The 24,683-nt window shown below is 33.6% G+C and overlaps 1 protein-coding gene across 1 annotated transcript in view; it reads left to right on the forward strand.

Annotated features, from left to right (window-relative positions):
- The window catches only part of RhoGEF64C (Rho guanine nucleotide exchange factor at 64C), a 217,703-nt gene extending 199,992 nt beyond the window's left edge, over nucleotides 1–17,711 (forward strand). Inside the window, exons 4-11 of the mRNA XM_073091546.1 lie at nucleotides 4,142–5,993; nucleotides 6,093–8,213; nucleotides 8,293–8,570; nucleotides 8,962–9,168; nucleotides 9,766–10,055; nucleotides 11,708–11,819; nucleotides 12,238–12,501; nucleotides 15,759–17,711. Of these exons, the coding sequence (XP_072947647.1) occupies nucleotides 4,142–5,993; nucleotides 6,093–8,213; nucleotides 8,293–8,570; nucleotides 8,962–9,168; nucleotides 9,766–10,055; nucleotides 11,708–11,819; nucleotides 12,238–12,501; nucleotides 15,759–15,890 (5,256 nt within the window). The 3' untranslated portion in view covers nucleotides 15,891–17,711. The remainder of the gene's footprint in view (nucleotides 1–4,141; nucleotides 5,994–6,092; nucleotides 8,214–8,292; nucleotides 8,571–8,961; nucleotides 9,169–9,765; nucleotides 10,056–11,707; nucleotides 11,820–12,237; nucleotides 12,502–15,758) is intronic.
- The last annotated feature ends 6,972 nt before the right edge of the window (nucleotides 17,712–24,683 follow it).

Consider the following 24,683-nt stretch of genomic DNA (forward strand, 5'->3'; position numbering starts at 1 on the left):
ATAATCTTAACTACTCAACTTTTTTTTTTATTTCACCAAAAGTTTTAAATTAATATTCCCATAAGGAAATTATGGTTTGGGGGCTATTTTATTGTAAAAGTTATGCATTATACTAAGAAAGATTTGCTAGACTTTACGTAAACGTAGTTTTTTTTTTTTTTTTTTTTTTAAATATCAAATAATGTTATGGAAAGAATAAACACATTAAAATGGTTCGTTAATCTAAACGGAGTTTAAACCGAGCTTGTCTTACATTGAGTTCCTCTGAAGCGGATTTTTTTTCCGTAGTTATCAAACGGATAGTGTTATTGAATACATACTCGTAAACTACCTACCAAGAAAAATGACTTCAGAAACCGGCCATTATTTAACTATACTTATTTGTGTCTACAACTGATAAAATATTTTTTTAAACACGCTTTTATTTTTGCCACGCTTTTATTAACTTGACCTGTATGTATGTAACGGAATATTTGAATCCGATTTTTACCTACTTTGAACGGTCTGATTAATTTAAAATTTTTGAATACTTATGTCATGACATGATTTTAATAATCTTGTCCAATTCTAATTATGTCTCATCAGGATCGTCAGATTTAAAACTATAACTGTTTTACATAACATGTGGCTCCTTATCAATCACAACCTAAAATTTCTATGACCTGAAAAAGGTATTTTAAAGTTGATCATGATTTTATACCAGCCAGCCAAACAAACAGTTAGTCAAACTATCTTATGATGCACCTTATTACCGAACAATTCATACTTATTATATATATTTCAAACGCCTCGGCTTCACCTGACTTTTATATAGTTTGTAATAAAAATTATATTAGTTCGTAATATCTGTATATATTATATTAATATAATATGTATCATTTACAACCAACACTCTCAAGGAGACGCTCGATGTTTCTATAGAGAAAACCTAGACATGACGCAATTGTGAACCGTATGAAATTTATATGAAAAGTAAATTATTGTATAAGAAAATCCCATCGAAATGTACCTATGCTTTTATTTGATTATATTATTAAACAACATTATTATTCATTTGGCTATGATATACCTATAAAAAGAATGAAATCTTCACGTGTTTACATCGAATATATTTGAAAAAGAATTTTTTCTGTCGGTTTGTATGTTTGAAAATGCATTAAAACCGAAACTACGAAGTTGATATCAAAAGTATACATTTTTCTAAACATTATATGACCAGGTAATGGAGTATTCCAAATTACCAACGTACTCTGTGATCTTGACAGACGGCATTGTATAATTCACATTATATTTTGAATCCACATGAACAAAGTCGCAGGCAAGACTAGTTTTAAAAATGCAATTCAAATTATATCCTGAATCCACATGAACAAAGTCGCAGGCAAGACTCATTTTAAATATGGTATACAAGAGACTATCTAAATTTATGTAGGCTTCAGTGACCGTTTCTCACTTAATACGTATAATAACTTAATTTCTGTTACTTGTAAATAGAACTAAGCGCAAGTTATAAAAGCATCAATTTATTATTATTATTTTATTTAAAATTATTTATTCTGAATCCCATACAAAGTGGATCCCGTTTATCATTTCGTAAGTGGCTCACATAATTGATAATATCGATCGTCTAAGCGTCTCAACGTTTAAGGTACAAAACTTCATTTACCAGTATTTGATAGTGCCCAATTTTCAAACAAAAAGGACGTGTAATGTTTCAAATTCAAATTTAAAGTTTTCAAATTAAGAGATGTAATGAAATATTAATACAAAACGAAGCGTTGCATAATTTAAAATAGACATCTAATATTCTGTACAAGTGAGTCAGTCAGAAGTAGAATGGGAGACTTTTTTTTTTTAAATATTATATTCCAAAGACCGCAGCGTATAAGTTTCTCAGTTTTCTTATAGATCATTAACTGATGTGCATTTATACTTTATGGGTGTCAAAACACAGTAGTACACAGTACTGCGCGAGATCGCCTAGAATTGATGGAAAGCTCAAATTTGGCGACGTACTCCTTGCTTCTTTCATAACAAATACGTATCAAGTATATGAAATCAAAAGGAAACTTTCATTGATCTATAAAATGAAAATGTGAACAATGTAGATGTGAATGCCAGTTTATTTTTAAATAAAGCCAATTTATATCCATATAAACATAAAACCTTAAACTCAATGACCATTTCCCTCGTGGGTACAATCAGCCACTCAATACGGTGGTCGTGATACTTATTTGCAGCCAGTTAAATATTTACCACGTAGATATTATATATTTCTGTACAATTATGAATAGTCAAAATTTTGCAACCTAATAAACGTGTCAGTTATATCAAGTAGGTATACTGTACTCTGTAACTGCACTTGTTGTTACCGCATAGTCCCTTCCATACAATAATAACAAACGCATATACGTAAATCTAGTTGATTCAACATTAAAAGTTATCAAAAATAAATACAAGTCTAATCTGTATGCAATTTATGGCGTACATTAGCCTATATTAACAACCATTAGGTTCCCATATATGCCTCTCTATTATCTATACAGCCTGACATTTAAGAATAAAGACCCTTAAAATATTTTCATAAGTTGGTGTATTTATATATATTTCATAAGTAGGTGTACCTTTAGACCAATTAGGATTTACTTTTCACACCACAGACTATAGCCAAATGATCAGAGTTACCACAAGAACTGCTTTGCAAAAATTTTTTTTTCTAGACACTCACAGAAAATGAACTTATTTTGAAGTAAACTCTTCAGTTTATAATGTTAACAAGTAATTTGAGAAGATTAAAGTTTGTATTGTTTTCAGAGGGTATTAACATATCATTTAATTATTAGTTAATTTATGTAACAATTAGGACAATTCGTTCCAGTATTAAGAATTATCGGTATGCACAATTGTACTATATATATATTTTTAAATTGAGCCTCCAATTATAATAGCAACAATAATTATATTAATCAATTATATCTTGTTTTCAACATACTAGTCTCAATCTATCCATTCAAATACTTTGCCCTTACATCGAAGACATTTATCTACCTTCATTTTTACTTATTACCGAGATTGAACTCACATATGACAAAATAATGTTTTAACTCACGGTTTTTAGTCCTGTGTCAAGGATGTTCGTACTTACGAATCGCCGTTCATGATTGCGAGCTGGATTCTTCACGAGCACTTCTGATATTAAATAATAGTCATCTTGAAGGTCTTGAAGGCGTGTAATCTTATAGTCACATAAAAGGTACAGAGTAACGATATAATAACTATACGTAAGTAAGTTCACACTAGTGATTAGAAGTATTATAACTACACAAGTATCTCCGTTATTCGCCTGTTCTTGCTGAAGTCTCCGACCAGAATGTCGCTCTCTGTTAATTCGAGCGCCTTTAAGGTGTCGTCCCCACTTCACCTACCCGCATCTGTTTTTAAACTGTAGTATCAAATGCGTCACTTATTACTTTAATGTAACGTTATAAAAATGTGATATCGTTAATATCCAAGCTTCTTATTAACGACGATAACAGGCATAAGAATTTACTGAGTAGTTTTAAGTAGCCATAATAACAGAGTTCTTGTAATTATGTCTACCTTAGAATAAACAACTAAAAAACACAAAGTATTTATTAATTACGTGACAAAGCTTCTATATAAATTAAAAGCTAAAAAAAATCTTCATAGATTCGTCTCACGAATCTTACACTTTTAAATGCGGTTAACTTAAACAGTATTGTCTATTTTAAATCTGGTACAACTATTTAGGAAGTCCAATTAAGAGTAGCAAGTGGAACAACGGCTCTTTGTATCCAAAGGCGAAACTTGTGCCATTCAATCGAGTTTCGAAATTTAGAAGGTATTGTTAATCAGATCAGGTACGAGGAGCGTTAATGGCCACAATGGTTCACGTTTTAATTGGTGCATCTTCGAACAAACGTGCTAGCATTGGCAGCAACGATTGGGACACCTGTTCAAATACTAAACTTGGAAAGAAATAAGCCGATAGTTATTTCTTAAAGCCTTTCCTTTGCACGCATTTTGGATCATTCATTGAATAATCCATTCAATATACGAATACGATCTTTCAAATTAATAAATGAATTTGGTTTATTAATATTTTTTTATATCTTTTCAGATATACGAAACGCCAGAGACAACGCGTCCGAAGAAATGGTCATCGAAACTAAAGCTGAACACCTCGGGAAGCACGAAATCTTCAGAGAAATCACCAGAGAGTCCATACATGTATGGCACTATTGGCCCTGGGGGATCAGCTTTGTCTAAATCAATGAAGTATGCTGAGACTTGGCTTTACGGGTCGGTGCGGACCCAAACACCACCCATCAGGCCCAGTGTATTCTCAGCGTATCCTGAAGTACCTGGGCCTGTTCTTATAAGCACTCCTCAAAAACCAACTCCACACAACTACGCTGTTATACTATGTTCCTGTCCTGAGTATCTAAACGGTACAAAGAAAACCAGCTCTACCAAAGTCAGTATATGTAAGAAATGTAAAGGATCTCGATTACCGTTAACAATAGCTGAAAGTCCACGACTGCTAGTTGGTGGTACGGTCAGAGGTCCACAAGTTAGTCGTGATGCTGGTTTATTAAGAGCTGGTACTGTCCGTGTCCAAAGTTCTAAGGCGAGACCAACAATACTCAAGCCAAACGGAGAAGCAGACCCGTACGACTTGATGCGCAGGAGTAGATTAGCTCCCCCACACGAAACTCGTATTGGAAGCCAATTCTCAACAACAAGGTCTCGCGCTAAAAGTATCAGTCCTTGTAGGGTGAAAACTAAAAAAGCGAGTCCGGAAACTCTTCGTAAAAATCGCAGTAAGTCAGTAAGTCGTGTTAATGAACTATGGGTAGATGAAGAGACATCACCAACTACTCCAACAGATTCTAAAAAGTCTATACTTTCCTGCGATATTAACCCATACGATTTAGTAAAATCAAGTGGTAGCTCGAAATCGATGGTGGAAATTGAATTTGATGATGACTATGGTGATGTATTGCAAGAATCTCTAAAAAATAATAGTAGACAGAAAAGTAAAGCTTCGCCTGATTGTAATGTAAAAGCAATAGGTGGTCAAAGAATAAGAGTATCAAATGAATCTAATAAATGTAGTGGAGAAGAGGCTTCGGCTTACGATCCTGTAAACTATGATCTCAAGAATTATGATTTTAAATCTCATGATATGTCTTCCGCTTTGTCTCTACCAAACATTAAAAATGAAAGTAAAAAGATAGTATCATTAAGTAAGAATAATAATAAAAAAATAATTAACGTATCCACCTCAAATCGTACAAAACAAAAGAGCGTTTCACCAAAACGGCCACCGAGAAGAATGAGAAATATGAAGACAGATGATGACAGTGAAAGTGATAATCAACGATTTTCTGATAGAACATTTAACAGAAAAACTATAAATGAAACTTCGCGCTCCAAATACAAAAATCAAAACACAGATACGATCAAATCAATTTTGAAGAAGCCTAGAACCTATAATTCGAGCGAAGTAGATGTTAAAGTTGAAAGCCCAGAAGATTCCTCCGAAAGGAAGCGACTTAATTCATCGCAGTTTTATCTTCCTAAGCCAAAAGATAAAGGAATTACTTCGTCCCAAAATATCTTACATAGGAAACGTGTACAGTTTCTTGTGGAAAAAGAGGAAGAAACAACAGAAATTTATACAGCTGAGCTCAATCTCCAAGATACAATTATTAGAGAACCGTCTCATATTACGAATGCAGATGTCGAAGAAGACGTAATTGCTGAAGGCGATATTGTAAGTAACAGTTTGAATGAATCGTCGGAAATAAATACGCCGGATGTTGAAGAGGTTCCAGATGTTCCTGAATTTGAAGAAAATATTCAATTACAAGAAGAAGCTCGAATTGAGTTTGTTCCGCAAGAGAGTCCTACAAATTTCAACCACACCAACGAACTTAAAGTGGAATGTAAACAAAGTACCGTTGAAGGTAATATTTTTCATTTTCTATTAACCTGAAATTCTTTGTAATCTAAGTCTATCTAAGTTTATATTTAGTGAAATTAATATATTTTTTCCTTATTTGCAGATAATAGTATACCAAAAATACCGATTCTTCGAAGATCTGAATCTGAGCGACTAACTTCAACAATATCTATTTCCCCTCCAAAATTCTTAGATACCATGGCGTTGCGATCTAAAAGCAAACATGGCCATACGAGTCAAGTATTTCTGGAATCTGTTACTGAAACGGATTTGACTAATCAGAACAAAATGGAAAATCAACAAAAATATGAAAAATCTCAGGAAATTCGAGCGGCAATATATAACAATGATATTGATTCTGGGAACCTTAGTGATAGCAGTGAAATAACCAGGACAGTATTGAAAAACTTACGATGTGGTATTATAGAATCACCTGAACCACCACCAAGACATAAAACAAAGGACCGTACGAAATCTAAAAAGCACAATTATGTTAAAACTCGATTTGTACGTAACAATTCTTCAAGTTCAACAAGTGATGAATGGTCGGATGCAAACGATGGAGAACAAAAAACCGTTTTGCGTGTTAAACAATTTGATTCTGATGACACAGATGAGCCCAAGATTAGACATAATATGTTAAAGAGCGTGGAAAATGAGCCTAGAAAAACTTCAATACAAATAAACGGTAATGATTGCTATTCCACAATGAATGTAAGCAGTGACATGCCTATATATTTGTCTTCAGTCGTAGTTAACGACGATTTTGGGAACACTTGTAATACGTATCAAACTGGAACAACAGTTACTATTAGTGTGGGAAATCCACAAAATGAGATAAAAAAATCGAAAAGTCAAATCTACATAGGTGCCACTTTTCCGGACGTATCAAATAGAAAAGAAGATGCAAACACTTATGAAGATTATTACAGTGATGGTACTACATTTACAAACTCATTTAAGGATAAAATCTCGGCAGATATGTCTGCTATATTAGGTGATCCAGTGGAAGCCGTGAAAAGGAATTTGATTCCACATGTTTGTGGTAAAAAGGACGATAAAGTACTAATAGAAAATAGTACGGGAACAGAAAATAGTAATTCATCAGAACACCATAAGGAAGATACAGATGGAAATTTTGTGACTAAACTTTTTAATGATCCTTTCTTTGGTCATTTAGCGGAAGGCCTTGACTCAGATCTTGTCAAGAAACTAATAGAAAATTCTCTGATTAAACTGCAAGAGACGAAAAATCAGGAAGGTGCCGAAAACAGTAAATTAACAATAGAAAAACTTATAGAAAGTTCATTGAAGAGCATGAAAGATGGAGTTTCTAAAAATGTGAATAATATGAATGGAATTCAAAATAATGAGAGTAATAAAGAAGCTGTTGTCAACGTGACTGCTTGTCCAGAAAATGACGACAATGGCTGCTCTGCTCCCTATGAAAGTATGGAGTACGAGAGCGGTGCAACAGGTGTGTTTTCAGACCTGGAACCAATGTCCGATTGTTATAATGCATCAGCAAGTGAATTATCTACAGAAGATGATACAAACTCAACAAGGTCGAAATTTTACCAAATGCTGGTGGATGCTGCCATTTGTGACATTGAAACAGCAAACAATACAGACGACGATCATCATTATGAATCGATTCGACTTAACAGTGATCCTATATATGAAGAAATAGGAGACATGCCACCGCCTTTACCAGTCAATCCACCACCCAACTCTCTCCTGTTACTTGATGATGAAAAACGAAGTGGGTCTCGTTCAATATTTGAAGGTGCATCAAAGTACGATATTCTATCGTACTTAGTCGATGCAAAAGAACGAGGTATAGATGATGAAGAAACGTACATTACTAACTACGCCAACGATAACGAGTCATCGGCTATGTTAGATGAGTCCAAAGAAAAAAATAATACTGAAAGTGCTAAAACTCATCTAAGTAGTAACACCAGCCAATTATCTCACGCATCTGATTCCAGCGAAGACAACTCCTTGATAATAAATAACGATAGTATAGAAAAAACCGTTTTAAGTAAAAAGTCATCAGCAGAAATAGAAAGAAATGACTCAGGTGTAGGATCAGAAACAAGCAAGTCGTCAAGGAGTAGGCTTCAAGGAAAAATATCACCGTGCAGTACAATCATTGATAATACTCCAATTCATCTTTGTGAAGATTGTGATTCTGCAGTCGAAACACAAGTGACAGAACAAGGTAAGGAATTACAACAATATTGATTATTGCAACTTGGGCAATTGTATTAATTGTCGTTAAACATTATTAATTTTCACAGGTTCTATTTACGCCCCGCTTGTATGTCGCAAATGTGCCAAGAAGAGGGCTGAACGAAAGGAAATAATCACTGAAATTGTGGAAACTGAAGAAAAATATGGGCGTGACCTGCAAATTATTCTTGAAGAATTCTATAAACCAATGTTAGTAGCTGGTCTTCTAACTCAAGAACAACTTAGTGCTATATTTCTGAATGTTGAAGAGCTGATAGACAACAATCAAGTTCTGTCTGAAAAATTGAGGGATGCACTTGAAATTGCTGTAGAACAAGGAGATGAGGTAAATATACCAAGTGGTATTTTTTTTTATTATTAACTAGGTAATATCCTGACGGTAAGTATTCACTGCTGCTCGTGGAAAGCCGTAACCAAATCCATGTAATACAGAGGTTTTGCCCGAGACAGATCACAGTTACAGCCTTTCCCGAGAATTAAGATGGTTGCCTCGTATGTAAGACAACTGTCATGCACACCTAAATGCAGAACGCTACTTTATGCTAGAAAGAGGTGTGGCAGTGGTACCTGTTCGATGTTCGAACACGTGTTGTAATGAACGTTCTTTAACCTTTGCTTTAGCCTCGTTAAGTTACATTACTTCATTTCTGTTTATAACTAAAGTTTTGACTGTATGTATTAAAGTATTACTTTTTCACAAAATTCATATTTTTCAGGACTTACTAACGGTCAACGTTGGCAAGATCCTTTTGGAGTGTTCAGGTATGCTGACAGCGTTCCAATCGTACTGTGTCAAGCAAGCTGGTGCTGCACTTCTTCTAGCGGGTCTTGAGAAGGAGAAGGAATTGCTCAGAATATTCTTACGTGTGTCCCAAATGGAAAATACCGTTTTGAGACGGATGAATCTAAATTCATTCCTAATGGTAAGTTAATTTGGAATTATCTATAAACATTTATACATAAAAAACAATAATTTTAGCAATGATAAGATTGTTAAATGTGTAACTGTTGATAATCCAGGTGCAAACTTAAAATTAGTTAGTGCAAACGTAAAAGTAGTAGAAAAATATAATGAAATAAGTTATATACTATAACCCGCCGAACTGCCGAGAATTACAATCATGTTCCCTCATTCTGAGAGTTAACTCTATCAACTCTTCAATTATTATCTATGGATTTTTTTTTATATAATATAAGAGTAGCAGACGAGCATGCAGTCCACCTGATGGTAAGTGGCTACTGCCGCCCATGGACATCTGTAATCAACCCTATATAGGATTAGATATTCCTACCTGAGGTCGGCCACAGATGCGCCGCTACCCCTGAGGACTAACCTGGAACGCCTCGGAAAAGTCTGTCTCCCTTACCACACCCTTCAAACCGGAACACAGCAGCGCTTAACACTGCTGTTATTGGGTAGAAATAGGTGTGGCGGTGGTGCCGCCGGAGTCGAACCACAAAGGGTTCTACCACCTTTGTATTTCAGGAATTACATTAAACTTAAATTGTAATGACTTCAGGTACCCGTCCAACGTGTGACGAAATATCCGCTTCTTCTTTCTCGTCTATATCGAGCGACGGCTTCGTGTGCGACCGAGAGAGAAGATGTTAAAGGAGCACAGCGATGTGTGGAGTCCAGGCTCGAGGAAATCAATGCTGCGGCTGCAGCAGCGGCGGCGGCGGCCAGGGATGTGCCTCTGTGGCGAAGACTTGCGGCAGCGCGGAGAACGGCCCACGATCTTCATGTTGCTGATATACGATTACGGAAAATGGCCGTCGACGTCTTAGATTGGAATCACGATGACGCCAGGTGGGCTCCCTTCAACTTAAACATTAAATCTCTTGTAAAAGTTCCCCACAAAACATTCTGGTAATGAAATGCCTAATTACCAAACTTTTGCTACCCTTTGTATACTCGTTATCAGTAAATTACAACGTGGATTTTCATAAACTTTGCACATAATTTTCATTATAATTGCAGTAGCACAACAACAAAAATTTTACGACCTATCAGATACCAATTTAGAATAAAGATATCGTAGCAAATATGTTCGCTTAGTTGTTTAAGCCTTATCGCTTTACTTGTTTGTGGTGTTTAATCTCGTTTCATTGTTAAGGTTGGTTATTTCAAAATTATTCTTATTTACCTTGTTATCTTTCGCAATACTTCACAATAAACGTAAAACAAATAAATAATAGATATAATACATTCATTTGAAATAAGTATATCTAAAATGTAACTTTGGTCCTTTGAAAAGCATGTGATAATTTGGCAACTGGTATGTCTCTGTGTCATTGGTGGATGGGACAAATTACCCCATTACTAGAATCATTGGGGTTCGCAGCTCACGTTTGGTCCAAGTTACAAGCATACACTGTTTATCCAATACTTTGTGCAGTTAGACCAGTTTTGTCAGAAGTTTAGAATGTAAGAGAGTACATAAAAGGTTTACTTAAGAAAAATAATATTTTTTCAGAATGACTCAAAAATTTAAAATATTCATAATGTACTCATAAACTCTATCGAATGTCGAAAATAAATGTGTCGCCTGTCATCGACTTTCATACAAAAATATGTAGAGACCATGTATGTATTAATGCATGGTAGATTGGATGGACATAATATTGTGATTTTTTTAAAACACAGCCGTAGGTTTTAAAATTTTTATATAAGTAATTATATTTTCAAAACCACAAGCATCCCATTACTCGAACCATAAGGCTGATAATCGTCGCTTTAGTGGCTTTAATGGCAGCGAGTGCTATTCACAAGAGCTGTTTATTACTAGAAAGCCATGCAAAATGAAATAAATATACATGTAAAAAAAAAAATGAATTTCAATAGAGCTTTAAAGGGTTTGTTTTAAGTTTTCTTCAAGTGCTTTGTAACCGTTGATTGCTAGTTAAACAAGATTAATAAGTGTAGCGAAATCCAAAGTACTTTTACAATGAACTCTCTCTCCTACTCTCTCTCTCTCTAATACTCTTATATTCATCTGTAAGTTATATCCTAACTAACTTTTACCCGCGGCATCCCTCGTGATCAAAGGTCAATGACAATATTTTCTCCGGACAAATCTTGCCATATCTTCCTTACTAGGTCCTTGACAACGTGTGTACAGAGCTTCATAACAATATATTTGGTAGTTAAGGTGAGAAAACGTAGCAAGCAAACAAACAAACACACTTTCACATTTATGAACGACTCGCGTGACGGAGCGGCCACTATACCGGTCTGACGTGCAAAGGGTGCCAGGTTCGATCCCCGGCCAGACGGATGACTACTTGTGTATTTGTCTATATGTGTGTCCATGGCACCCACGTCACATGGAATCCTAGTGTGGGGCTGTGGGTGTTATTTTTATGATATTACTTAGGACCTGTTTATCTTTCTTTAGGATTGTTATTTATAACCTGATAGTGATATACCAAGATAATAACAAACACATTTACCTATCTAAGGTTCGCAATGGAGGGCAAGTTGCTCTTCACGCAGCCAAACGACAACAACTGGCGGAAGGGACGCACCATCAAGCTGATGCCGATCAACGCCCTTTTGGTTACTAATGGAAAGGTGAGTGTGTATATCTGTTATGAATACAAGTACCCATAGTAAATAGTAACATTTACGTCTACCTCATCCTTACTATAACCGGTTGTGTCTGTAAATTGTAATTTTATTTTTCATTTTAAAATCACCACCATTAAGTACACAATAATTGTAAAATATGTTTATTTGTAAAAACTGATAAAATAATCTTTCGTTTTATTTTTGCTTGTATGCACGGAAATTGTGACAATAATACGGATTTTTACATTGCGTGAAATTGAATTTCATACCTTGACTTGAAAGCAATCGTGAAAACGTGGTAACATAAGGGATATCAATTGTAAATGCTTCTGTTCAAAACAACATAATTGTATGTATAAATTCAATAGAACGAAATTTACTACCCACTATTTCTGGAGTCATCGATCATTTCGATTCACAGCCAACGATCGCCCACAAAACGAACGAGATCCGAGAGACGAGGGAAGCGCGAGACCGTGAAGCTCGGGAACGTGAGGGTGATGCGCTATTCGCACGGAGTGGAGTGCGTGAAGCCGCGTTACTCCTCGTCCGGGAGAAGGCTGGAAGATACACTCTGCAACGGGAGCCCCTGTTCTTGGACCGCTGCGTGGTCGCCGCTGATCACGAGCCCGAGCACTTCTTCGAAGTACACGAGATCACTACCAAGGATTCGTATATTTTTAAGGTATGTTATTTCAGATTTAGATTATGGATCTCAAAAAATCTTTCTGGATTTAATTCACTTGTATTTTTATGTATTTCTTAGTAGTTAGCATCTGAGTATTTTCTTCCCAATTCCTAATAATACATATTTAGATACTATATGTATCGTTACTAAGATTTACCTATTTCAATTTTTGTTCTTCTATTGCACATGCGCTAACAATGCCATCTGTGGATGAGATTTCATCTTCTATTACATCTGATTTTCTATTTCATATTTTTATAGCATCATCTAACGAAGGAAACCTATACATATTTACACAAATCTATATAATTTTATGTATATGCCATATAAATGAAAATAAAATAACCAGTAGTAAAATCATCAAAGTAGATAGCAAATTGCTTGCATCGATAATAAAATCGCTTTCAGATTCACATAAGAATATGATGTTAGCGCTAATGAGAATTTAAATTGCTACACAGACGCTTTTCCTAGTAATTTATCCAGCTCCAACGTTTACGTGAATGCGAACACAATAAGCAATGCCCGTTGAGTTCCAATAATCGGTCGCAAAGCCAGAAGGATCGTCGTCGTTATTCGAAACGAACAATTGCTGTATATTTACGAAGCGGTTCAGTCGCTTTGGGTTATTTGCGATGCAGCGAGCGATATTATGCCTTGTTATCTTAAGCCATATTACTGGACAATCGTTTCTTATAATAAAAATATGTATAGAGCTAACGCTCAAACGGATAGATACATGTTTATAAGGTCTTTGGCAAGTGTGTTCTTCCATTGTAACTGATTAGTTGCAATGGAAATTGGAATTGCAACGGATTAGTTGCAATGGAAATCGCTTGAAAGTTTTAGTTCGGAGTTTAGTTTAGTTTTTACTTCATATTAATGTAATTGTGTAATGCAAAGTGTGTAGAAAACTATGATAGAGTCATTGACGGTCGTGCGATGGATGAGGATCTGTGTTATCTCTGCGTCGCCCCGTCGAGGGTAATTCACAAAGTCTCCTCTCGTCTTCTTATTTATTTAATCATCATCATCATCATCTCTTTTATCTTCTTAAGGACAAAATGTATTTTCAAGAAACAAAATCCAATCCGTACAAAATTCTGTATGTTTCATTTTTCCATTTCAATTTAATGTCCTTAGTTTATAGATAGCCGGAATTCCCACTAAGTCTCAATACTAGGTCGCAAAGCCAGAAGGATCGTGTCGTTCCAAACGAACAATTGCTCCGTATTTACGGAGCGGTTCAGTCGCTTTAGGTTATTTGCTATGCAGCGGGCGATATTTTGCCTCTTGTGTAGCCAAACCTACGAGTCTTGGCAAAAAGAAAGCAGTTTATGTTCCGGATACGATATACCATTTCCCATATTTGTGGTTCATGTTTCTCGATGTTTCTTTATTTAACACGATATTATTGTGTTCTGCGGATGGTAACTTTTTTGTAAGTTCTATAACGTTTGAAGGAATTATCTTTAAGGTTTAATGTTCTGTTTTTGTTTTGTTGTATTCTCTTCATATTGATTTTTTCTTTCAATACTTTTGACAAAATAGGATTTTCCGTAAAATAAGGGCTTCCTCTAAATTTGTTTTTAAATGTACGAAGGCGATTTTAGCAATTCTGATATATATAATATGTTTTCTTTGAATCTTTTTTGTTCCTTGCTCCTTTAGCATTTTTCTGGAGAACTACTTCTATAATTTACTAGTATTGTAGCTAGCTACTAGTATTCGAGCCACATAAGAACATTTGATTATGGACCAAAATCGTTCCGGCAATTCGACTTTCCGGTTTTTAATGAAAACATAACTAGCAATATTATTGTGTTGAATAATATTTTTTTTATAAAACCCAGTTTTTTAATTCGATGTTCGAATTTTCCATTTGGCAACGTATAATTGTCTTTACGGCTAATTATACGCAAAACTTGCCGAGTTAAAGCTGTTTAAGTATTTTTGCTTCTCTGTTAAGCCAAGTTGAGTCTCTTGGTTATTCGGGTTTTACTAGGCATTAACTAAACAGTTGGCAAGAGGAATTTGGCATTGAATATTGTGCTCATTTGCCAACTTAGTGTTAATAAACAATTTATTTGGCAATAGTGGCTATGTTGCGAAGTTACTTTTTATGACATGACAAGTAATTATATATTAATAAACAATTTTTCGTCAAACCATTGATGTTTATTTATTGTACTGAAATTGTGTAAATGTGAAGACACTTTATGATAAAAGTAGAAAAAATAATGATGTCTCTATTTTTAACACGCTTTTATTAGCTTCAGACGTATGCATGTTGGTATGTTGGTATGTTGGTATGTTAGTATGTAACGGAATCTTTCGACATGATTTTAACCCCCTTCAAAACGTCGGATTAACTCGAAATTTGGCATACTTATTAAGGACCGATGACAATTCAATATTTTAAACATTAATAGTTTTGTACCATTGTCCTTATCAACATCCTCTGGATTAACGATTTTCGAGGCGAGATTTTTCAAACACCTTCAGCAAAGTTCATCGCAACTTTAGATTGCAAATAATTATTGCTATTTAGTTTCAATAGGCGTAACTTTTATATCGTGATTTTTAGTTTAGAAAATAATAATGTTATTTCCCTATAACTCAAATGTTCTGAAACATATCTATAATGCCCTCTTGTAGAATGATTTTAAGGATTCCGTACTCAAAGGTTAAAACGAAACCCTCTGCGGTCTGTTCGTCTGTCGTTGGGCTTTATCTCTTAAATCGTAATAGATAGACACTAGATTTTTTTACAAATGATGAATAATGGTGGTCGCTATAACGAGAAATACTAAAAATTAATAAATAATTATAGTTCAAAAAACTAAAAAACACGCTTTTATGATAAAATCAACTAAAAAGTAGAAAATAATTTTCAATTTAAGAATCAATTAAGGAACAGTAAATAGTAGTAAAAGTGTGGGGTGCTCCATTTATCAGGTTCGAAAAGCACCCAACACTTTTTCCACAATTATACTATTTACTGTTCCTTAATTGATTCTTAGATTGAAAATTATTTTCTACTTTTTAGTTGATTTTATCATAAAAGCGTGTTTTTTAGTTTTTTGAACTATAATTATTTTTTATATAAAGATTTACCACATGATAAGCAACTCAATCTAACTTCTAAAATTTATCTAAAAAAATATTTAAATTTAATAACTATTTATCCCAAACACTAACCTTAGATTATGTAAATCACCCAATCTGCTCTTAGACTATAATTATTGTTACAGGCGGAAGAGAACTCTCGCACGCGCACATGGTACCGTCAGCTGCAATACCACGCGCAAGGCGCCGGCACCTGGCGCAAGCGGCGGAACGCCTTGGCGAACATCATGATAAACCCGATGCTAACTAGGAATTGATAAACCACCTATATTCTTAACCTTTTCTCTGTCAGCATTCTGCGCATCACCCAAAATAGGCCTGATATTACCCAAAATAGACTCTATGTTCAATGTGTACACGCAAAAAGTCGATGTGGTATTTACGCTATGTAATCTTATTTTCTTGTTCGTGCAGAATGTTCCTTAGACACGTTTAGGAATACTTATTCTTTTTTATTTTTCTCTTTGAAAATTTTAATATGTAGTATAAAGTCGCATCAGACCTTTTATGCCACCAGTACACGGACGGCAGGCCTATTTTGGTGGATGATCATGGCAAACTAGATGAAAGTTATATTTTTATCGCAGTTAACATGTTAAAGGGGTGGGGATTATTAGGGAGGGGAGTCGGGTAGTACCTTATTAGCGAAAGGATAGCCTCAGTTCTTCTCTTGTCTTGATTTGTACTTCTAAAGGTCCGTTCAATCTTCTTCCCAGCGGTGCATTAGTTATCAAATTGACTCCATTCGAACAATATCGATTTATATCGATAATTAGAATCGATTTAATTCGTATACAAGGTGCAAAAGGCTTTTAATACGAACGGGAATAGATCGAAAGATCTCATCGGATCGGTGTATTAACAATAGAAAAATAATTATCTTGTTAAAAATATTTTGTATTTCTTATCATTAGACTATATTTATATATAGAACCTATCAAATTGCCATAGAAAATAAAATAATAATTCTAGTATTTTTATTGTTTATTCTAATGGTTCAGGTTCTTATATTGGGTAGCCATCTATAATATGTATAAAGAAATTAAAAATATTACGATTCTGTAATCGTTTTATTACATCGATGTCGTTCACAATGTTACTATATGTGAATTTTAAAGCTATATTAAATATCACGATTACTATGTCTTAGATTTTAATTGTTTTTTTGCATCGCTGTCAAACTTTGAACAGATCTTACCTTCGTATTATTTCGTTTTTAGTTTTTACTTATATATAAAATAGTCAGGATTTTTGTTTGCTATATTCAATGGGCCTTTGGGATATGTAGTACGTGCCACGATAATAAAATGTTAATTAAATATTTGTATCTTATGAATACGCTTTTAAAGTATATTTTAACGTAACGAATCCATTATTGTTTAATAACAGCTCTTGTTTTACTTTCTAGTTTCTCTTTCATGTAAAATTGTATAAAGGATACAAATGAATCCAATATGAACCGTGGATTTATGTTTAATCAGCGTATACATTCGTAATAATTCCTTTTACGATTAATAAGAGTAACTTTAATTTCATACTTTTTAAATATTTTGCGTTATTATTGTGTTCTGTTAAAATTAAATGTACATAAATAAATATTTTGCCACTAGATTAATTTAGCTTTACACCAAAATATTGTTATCAGTAACACTCGTGCCCTGTATTTTAAACTGTACTTTAACAGATTTCATACGTTATTTAGCGAACTAGCAGTAACGTGTAGACGGCTTAATGTTTATGAAGATTTGTTATTTGTACATATTAATTTTAATAGCTGTGATATCCTGACTTTATCGAGAACCCGCGCTTTGTTCAAAAACTGTAATTATGTAAAATTTTTATTAAACGAACATAATAAAATTAAATTAACTTCCTGACTAGTCTTAAGGGAAATTGTGTTAAAATTATTTATAAGAAAATCAATGTATCTACATTATTCGGATGTATTTATTGTATGTATTTGTATTGTACTTAAGAAATGCTAAAAGTAGTTTAGATGGAAAGTTTTCGCCTTTTAAAGTTATTGTATTTGTTAATTATTAGTTGAGAATACAAGGAAATAAATGAATTAATGATCACCTGTCTTTTTATTTTAGACTTAATATTTCACAGTAATAAGTTGTCTTAATAATGTATGAAAGTGCATAACATTGAAGTATCTTTAATAATGGTATTACCAAATTACGCTCATATATATATTTTGAAATTTTCGAACTATTTCAAATTCAGTTCATACGCTTATGTTTGATCATTTAAAGTAGCGTTTATTGTTTTATTTTTATTCGATATAATTGAATAAAGGTGGGTAGCGCTAACTTTTCAGTTTAATGACAACTTTCGAAGGAGACTGACGTACAGATCTGTCTTATTATTGCATTTGTTTTGTGTAATTATTATGAGTGAGATATAGAAAGGAGATGTTTCATTTTCGGCCATCTCATGTACACTATATCTAAATAATTATAGTTCAAAAAACTAAAAAACACGCTTTTATGATAAAATCAACTAAAAAGTAGAAAATAATTTTCAATCTAAGAATCAATTAAGGAACAGTAAATAGTATAATTGTGGAAAAAGTGTGGGGTGCTTTTCGAACCTGATAAATGGAGCACCCCACACTTTTTCCACAATTATACTATTTACTGTTCCTTAATTGATTCTTAGATTGAAAATTATTTTCTACTTTTTAGTTGATTTTATCATAAAAGCGTGTTTTTTAGTTTTTTGAACTATAATTATTTATTATTTTTTAGTATTTCTCGTTATAGCGACCACCATTATTCATCGTTTGTAAAAAAATCAAGTGTCTATCTATTACGATTTAAGAGATAAAGCCCAACGACAGACGAACAGACCGCAGAGGGTTTCGTTTTAACCTTTGAGTACGGAATCCTAAAAATCATTCTACAAGAGCGCATTATAGATATGTTTCAGAACATTTGAGTTATAGGGAAATAACATTATTATTTTCTAAACTAAAAATCACGATATAAAAGTTACGCCTATTGAAACTAAATAGCAATAATTATTTGCAATCTAAAGTTGCGACGGACTTTGTGTTTGAAAAATCTCGCCTCGAAAATCTTTAATCCAGAGGATGTTGATAAGGACAATGGTACAAAACTATTAATGTTTAAAATATTGAATTGTCATCGGTCCTTAATAAGTATGCCAAATTTCGAGTTAATCCGACGTTTTGAAGGGGGTTAAAATCATGTTCAAAGATTCCGTTACATACTAACATACCAACATACCAACATACATACGTCTGAAGCTAATAAAAGCGTGTTAAAAACACGAATAATTTGTATAATTTAAGAAAAATACACATATATTTTGATAACCTAAAGTATTCCTGTTTAAAAATATTTAAAATAAGCATTCCTCATTGAAATATTAAATATGGCGGAATACTGTCAATGTCAAGTTTTCAAAAGTGTCGATGTCGGTCAGGGAACCTATGTGCACCCCACACATAGGTTACTATACTCTTTGGATGTCGGTAATTCTGTATTTCGCTGTTTTTGTCGTAAAGTTATTGTTACCTTAGTACTTTACAACCTGGTTTTTGTTTTGGGTATCCAGTCATTATTTCTGAATTTAATTAATTATTTATAATAATTATAACAAAACCACCTTTTAAATAGTATCTGGTTTTATAGATGTAAGTGACATGTCAAATTGACAACTTCTGTCAATTTTGATATGTGTAAAAGTGGATATATACATTTAATATAATAGTGGAATCCAATGTAAACGTTGAATAAATATGTACTTATGAGAAGATTCCATTTTAATCCTGAATATGTTTCCGCTCTGTGCTGCTTACGATTTTGGACTGATTCTACTTTACTTGTTTACCCAGCTTATGTTTTATGGACTCTTGTGATTTTAGTGCGATCGCTGTGGATTGTGTTGACAAGGATTCAATATCATCAGGTAAAATATACATCAGTTAGTTGTATTAATCGTGAAATAATCGTTAATAATTTGAAACTAGAGAAGCTAATCTTTTTACATTTCTCTTTTTTTAGATAATTACAATAGCAAGACAAGGACATTCTTGGGATGACAAAATAATCAGTTATTATTGCAACTGCATCGCTGGGCAACCAACCGTACTCGTAGGTAGCTGCGCTCACATTATGCCCATTGTTTGATGTTTGGGCTGAGCTCGTCACAGGATATTACAGAACCTGCTACATGATTGGATGAAAATATTCATAAGGGGAGATATTGAAAATGAATAAATAATGTATCTAAGTGAAGAATAAATAAAATATTATCTAAATGTGTACTTAAAGTTGTTTTATTTACACACTTAAATGTTTTAACTAAAATAAATTGGTATAGAAGTACATATTTTGGTATTTTTGTTTTAAATCAAGATTTATGAAAGTAAATATAATTAATGTTTATCAAATATAGGTATTGTTTCTCAATACATACAATACAATATTTATATATCTACGCCCATTCGCGTAAAAATATATAATGTATATAGTAAGTTAAAATAGAATGACAGATGACATTATTACGGTAATCACTACCGCCATGATGTTTTTCCACTGTTGTGTTGCAAGTTAAAGTGTAAATTAATGTTTTTAAACAATTAAACGAACATGATTTGAAGAAAATGAACCCCTACGAATTGTTCTTTGCATGTTTTCTTAGTTTATAGTATAGTGTACAAAAGGTGGCCGGGAGCCCATACATTTTGAAACATCTCCTTTAAATGAAAATCCCTTTACACTTTCAACAGTTAAAAACACGTTTGAATTTTCGTGAATATGGCTTCGATCTTCCCTTTTCTTCGAATTCCGTGGGATAAATATTAAAAGAAGTGGGTATAAAACCGATCTTTGTATACATAATTAAAAACTAAGAATTCCTATGTAAATAACATACTAAAATTAGATTCTTAATATCTCCACGATCTCTGTCCTTAACGAGGTCTCTTTATTATTTCTTAACATATCCCAAATACCAACCTTCCATTGTCCTACAGTCATTACCAGATGGCGTTCTCGCTATATTAAAGAACGTTTGCCCAAACACGGCACTAATGAGAAATGCACTAATATTATCTGCTATATTAATTTGATAATTGCTAAGAAGAAAAAGAAAATGCCTTAGAAATAATGAAACAAACTACAATCTCATGAAATTATGATGAATGAATGAATCAATGTACCTATGTCGTCACACGATGCCGATATGTTCAACAACTTTTAAAATAAATGTAAGTGTTTTTATATTCTTAGTGGAGTGGTATACTGCCAAATAGGAGTACTTTTTAAACCTATTTCGTGTTTTTGTTTGGTGTGGTAAGGAAGACATACTTTTCCGAGGCATTCCGTCTTAGTTCTCAGGGGTAGCGGCGCATCTGTGACCGACCCCAGATAGGAATTTCATCTCATCTGGACTAGATCACATGTCCATGGGCGGGCACTTACCATCAAGTGGGTTGCATGCTCGTCTGTTACTCTAACATAATATAAAAAAAATTGCTGAGCAAACATTTCTTCTGATTGTCTTTTAAACATAAACACCTTTCTCTTTATTCGAATTTTAATAATAACAAATGGCCAGCAATTAAAAATGTACCGGCCGCCATTTAAAAATAACGAATTTATCTTCCCGTCTTTGACACGACTACATTTAATTTCGCACTCGCAGTTTTCTCCGCTGCAATTATTTCGTGTGGAGATTGCGCAACAGTTTTCGTTTTTAATTATTTTTGGCTTCACAAACGTTCTTTGAGAGCCAGTGCTCGGCTATATTTGTGCAGACACTAAATTAGAACAACGAAGTAATTTTCTCAGGTTAATGTTTTTGTGCGAGATAAGGGAAGTGGGGCGACCAGCGTTCTGCCTATAGTAAGGTTTGCATGCTTCTGCATTGTAAGAGCTGAAATTACATTATGCAGATTACGTATAAGCCAAAGACACTCAAACTCATACTTTGATACTTAACATTTTTCGTGTTATATCATTAAATGTGATATCTCTATTAAGTTATAAATATTTTTATTCAGAAGCAAGAACCTATGTTTATTCCTGTGTGACAAATTACTTCTCTGTATTTAGTACAATTACAAATAGTTACAATATATTTTAGATTTTTTAATGTAGTCAACCCATTCCTGTCTCACTGCTAGATATAACTTCTGAATAAGAGGGGTTTAGGCCATATAATAGTCCACTGCGCTAGCCAAGCGTTTTGGTCGACTTCACCCAACTTTCAGATCTTTTTGTAAGAACTCTCAGGCGTATAGATTTCCTTGGGATGCTTTTCCTCTGCCGTTATAACAAGCGACATTTTTTTTTAATTCACAGTTACGTACATAACTATGAAAAGTCAGGGTAGGAGGACTGCCTAGAACTCGACCTTCTGATAGAGAAGCTGACCTGTGATTTTGAATAAAGGTTAGTAAAGCATGCTTCTTAATATTTTCGGAAATCTGAAGCCTTGTAGCCGAACCAGTACTAGGTTAGCTCATAAGACAATTAAGCAATAAGCGCATCGCGTCACCATTAACAGCAAAAAAATTGCTCACACACGAATGATAAGTGAATTATTGAAAATACGCGTTTTCAGAGGTGTCCAGATTGCTTTGGACGTCAAGTAATCTTAATTCGCAATTGATTCGAACCTGAGTTACTACGCCCTCAAATACCACGCCACGAAATTCATTCCTAAACTCATATTTGTGGTAACATCACGAAAAATTGAGTGAAAAATGTTCAAAACAATTTTAACCCGAACATGTTGTCGATGTTTACAATAGTTTTACGGTGAGAACCGCTTGATACAATTTATGTAAGCTCAACTAGCCACCAGGGAGGCTGGCCAGCGGTCCATTAACTTCGGATAAACAAACAATTACTTTGTCAGCTGTCTATTCGTAACAATGTTGATTAATCCTTTTATTCATTTACGTGCTATTATAGACTTTGCTGTAAGAAGTTTATTAAATGTTAATATAGATTTTTTATCTTTGTTTAAATAACAAAGATAAAAAAGGATCAATGAAATATCTTCACCATGTATTACTACATATTTTCATATCTGTATCTGTAATGAGTAATCTTGAAGCCTTTTTAAGTCTGGTTCTTAGAGATATGGATAAAAATGACATAATACTAAAATGTTAAAGACGTCTTGATGGTGAAAACTGCACACTTCAATATCCACAAAGTGAATAATTAAATAAGAAATGAAATTTTAATAAAATTTTACAACTTTCAATATTCAAATTTAGAACGCCCATTTGTTACTGGCAATAATTATTCATACATTTATGACGTCACGGTTTGCTATCTTAAAAGGCGAAGTTTGTTAGAATCGTAGAATTAATTTGCATTAAAATTACAACGAGTGTTATCTTTAAGTTGAAAGTTTGCACAGTACCCGCAATTACTTTGGTAGTTCCAAAGATATCAGAAAAGGTAGCTAATGATGTTTAAATAATGCAAATTTAATAATAAAAGGTACGAGTATTATGCTCCTTTTTACGGAATTCGGAATACTTTTTACGGAATGTTGCAATTCGTCAAATAGATAGTTACCTTATTTGAAAGCTTTGAATTGAATAATTACTTTGCAGAAGTTTCTTTTAGGATACCACCGAAAGTTTTTTATTTATAAAAGACTCTTTTATTTATAAAAAAGAGTGTTTTATTTATAAAAGACTAGAATACTTTCACTACTGGTCTATAAGGACTACTATCATTTGTATATGGCTACTGTCCCCCATGTACATCTGTAATCAATTACAGGTAAGATAAATATCCTACTAGAGGTCTGCCACAGATGCATTGCTATCACTACGTTGGAACGGTATGTGTATGTTTTCCTTACCACACCTTTCAAACAGAACTTGGCACCTCCTAAGACCATTGTTATTAGGCATTAGGTACGAGTATTAGGCATTAGGGAGATATTTTTGTGGTGATGATGCCTCCAGCAAAAGGTAAAAAGCAGTGATAACCTAGTGGTTAAGAAACTCGGCCTCTCGATTGAGGGGTCGAGGTTCAAATCCCAGGGACCTCTGATTTTTTAAAATTATGTACGTATTAGAAATTAATTATCATTTGCTTAACCGGTGAAGGAAAACATCGTGAGGAAACCTGCATACCTAAGAGATTTATAAAAAAAAATCTCAAAGGTACGAGTATATGAAGTTTACCAATACGCATTTGGCCAGCGCGGTGGACTATGGCCTAATCCTTCTCAATCTGCGAGGAGACCCATGCCTAGCAGTGGGACAGTAATGAGTTGATAATGATGATTATGAACAGCTTAAAGGTATAAACCTGTTCTCCATGTGATAGTAAGAGGTTACTGCCGCTCATGGACATTTGATTTTAGCCCCAAATAAGATCAGGGTACCTGAAGTCTGTCATAAAGTGTTGCTGCCTCCAAGGACTAAGATGGAACGCGGGATAAGTACCTGTGTCTCTCGTATTATACCTTTCAAACCGGAACTCATCAGCGCTTAACACTGTTATTATAGTCACATTCAAAATTAGGTGTCCAAAATGTAAACTAAGAAATGTCATTGTAAAAATACTATTACAGGTATTGCAAACCCTAACAAAATAACAAGAAACTGAAACTTTCACAAACTCAACAAAAAGTAAAAACTTAATAACTGCACACAATTTAAAAAAACGCGCTATGAAAATTAGAAAACATTCGAGTTCGACCACGATAACGAAAATGAATAATATCAACTACGAAACTTAAAACTAGCGGCACAAAAAATGTTTTGGATCCCGATTGTGTTACCGTTATCACAATTTAATTTTCTTTTATAAATCTTGTTTTTTGTTATTCTTACCTACTGTATGAAATGAAATTGAGTTAATATAAATATTGGAAAATGTGAATTAATTTTAATTTATTTACATTATTATTTTATTATCGTTGTATTAATTTAATATTGTCAAAAATAAGAAACCATTTGAAACATATTTTCTTGATAGGTCAACACCTTTGTTTACATTTTGGACACCTAATTATGAATCGGAATATAGGTATTCATT

This window comes from Epargyreus clarus, unplaced genomic scaffold (assembly GCF_041222505.1).
Source record: "Epargyreus clarus isolate Ecla_fem2 unplaced genomic scaffold, WU_Ecla_fem_2.2 ptg000034l, whole genome shotgun sequence".
Lineage (NCBI taxonomy): Eukaryota > Metazoa > Arthropoda > Insecta > Lepidoptera > Hesperiidae > Epargyreus > Epargyreus clarus.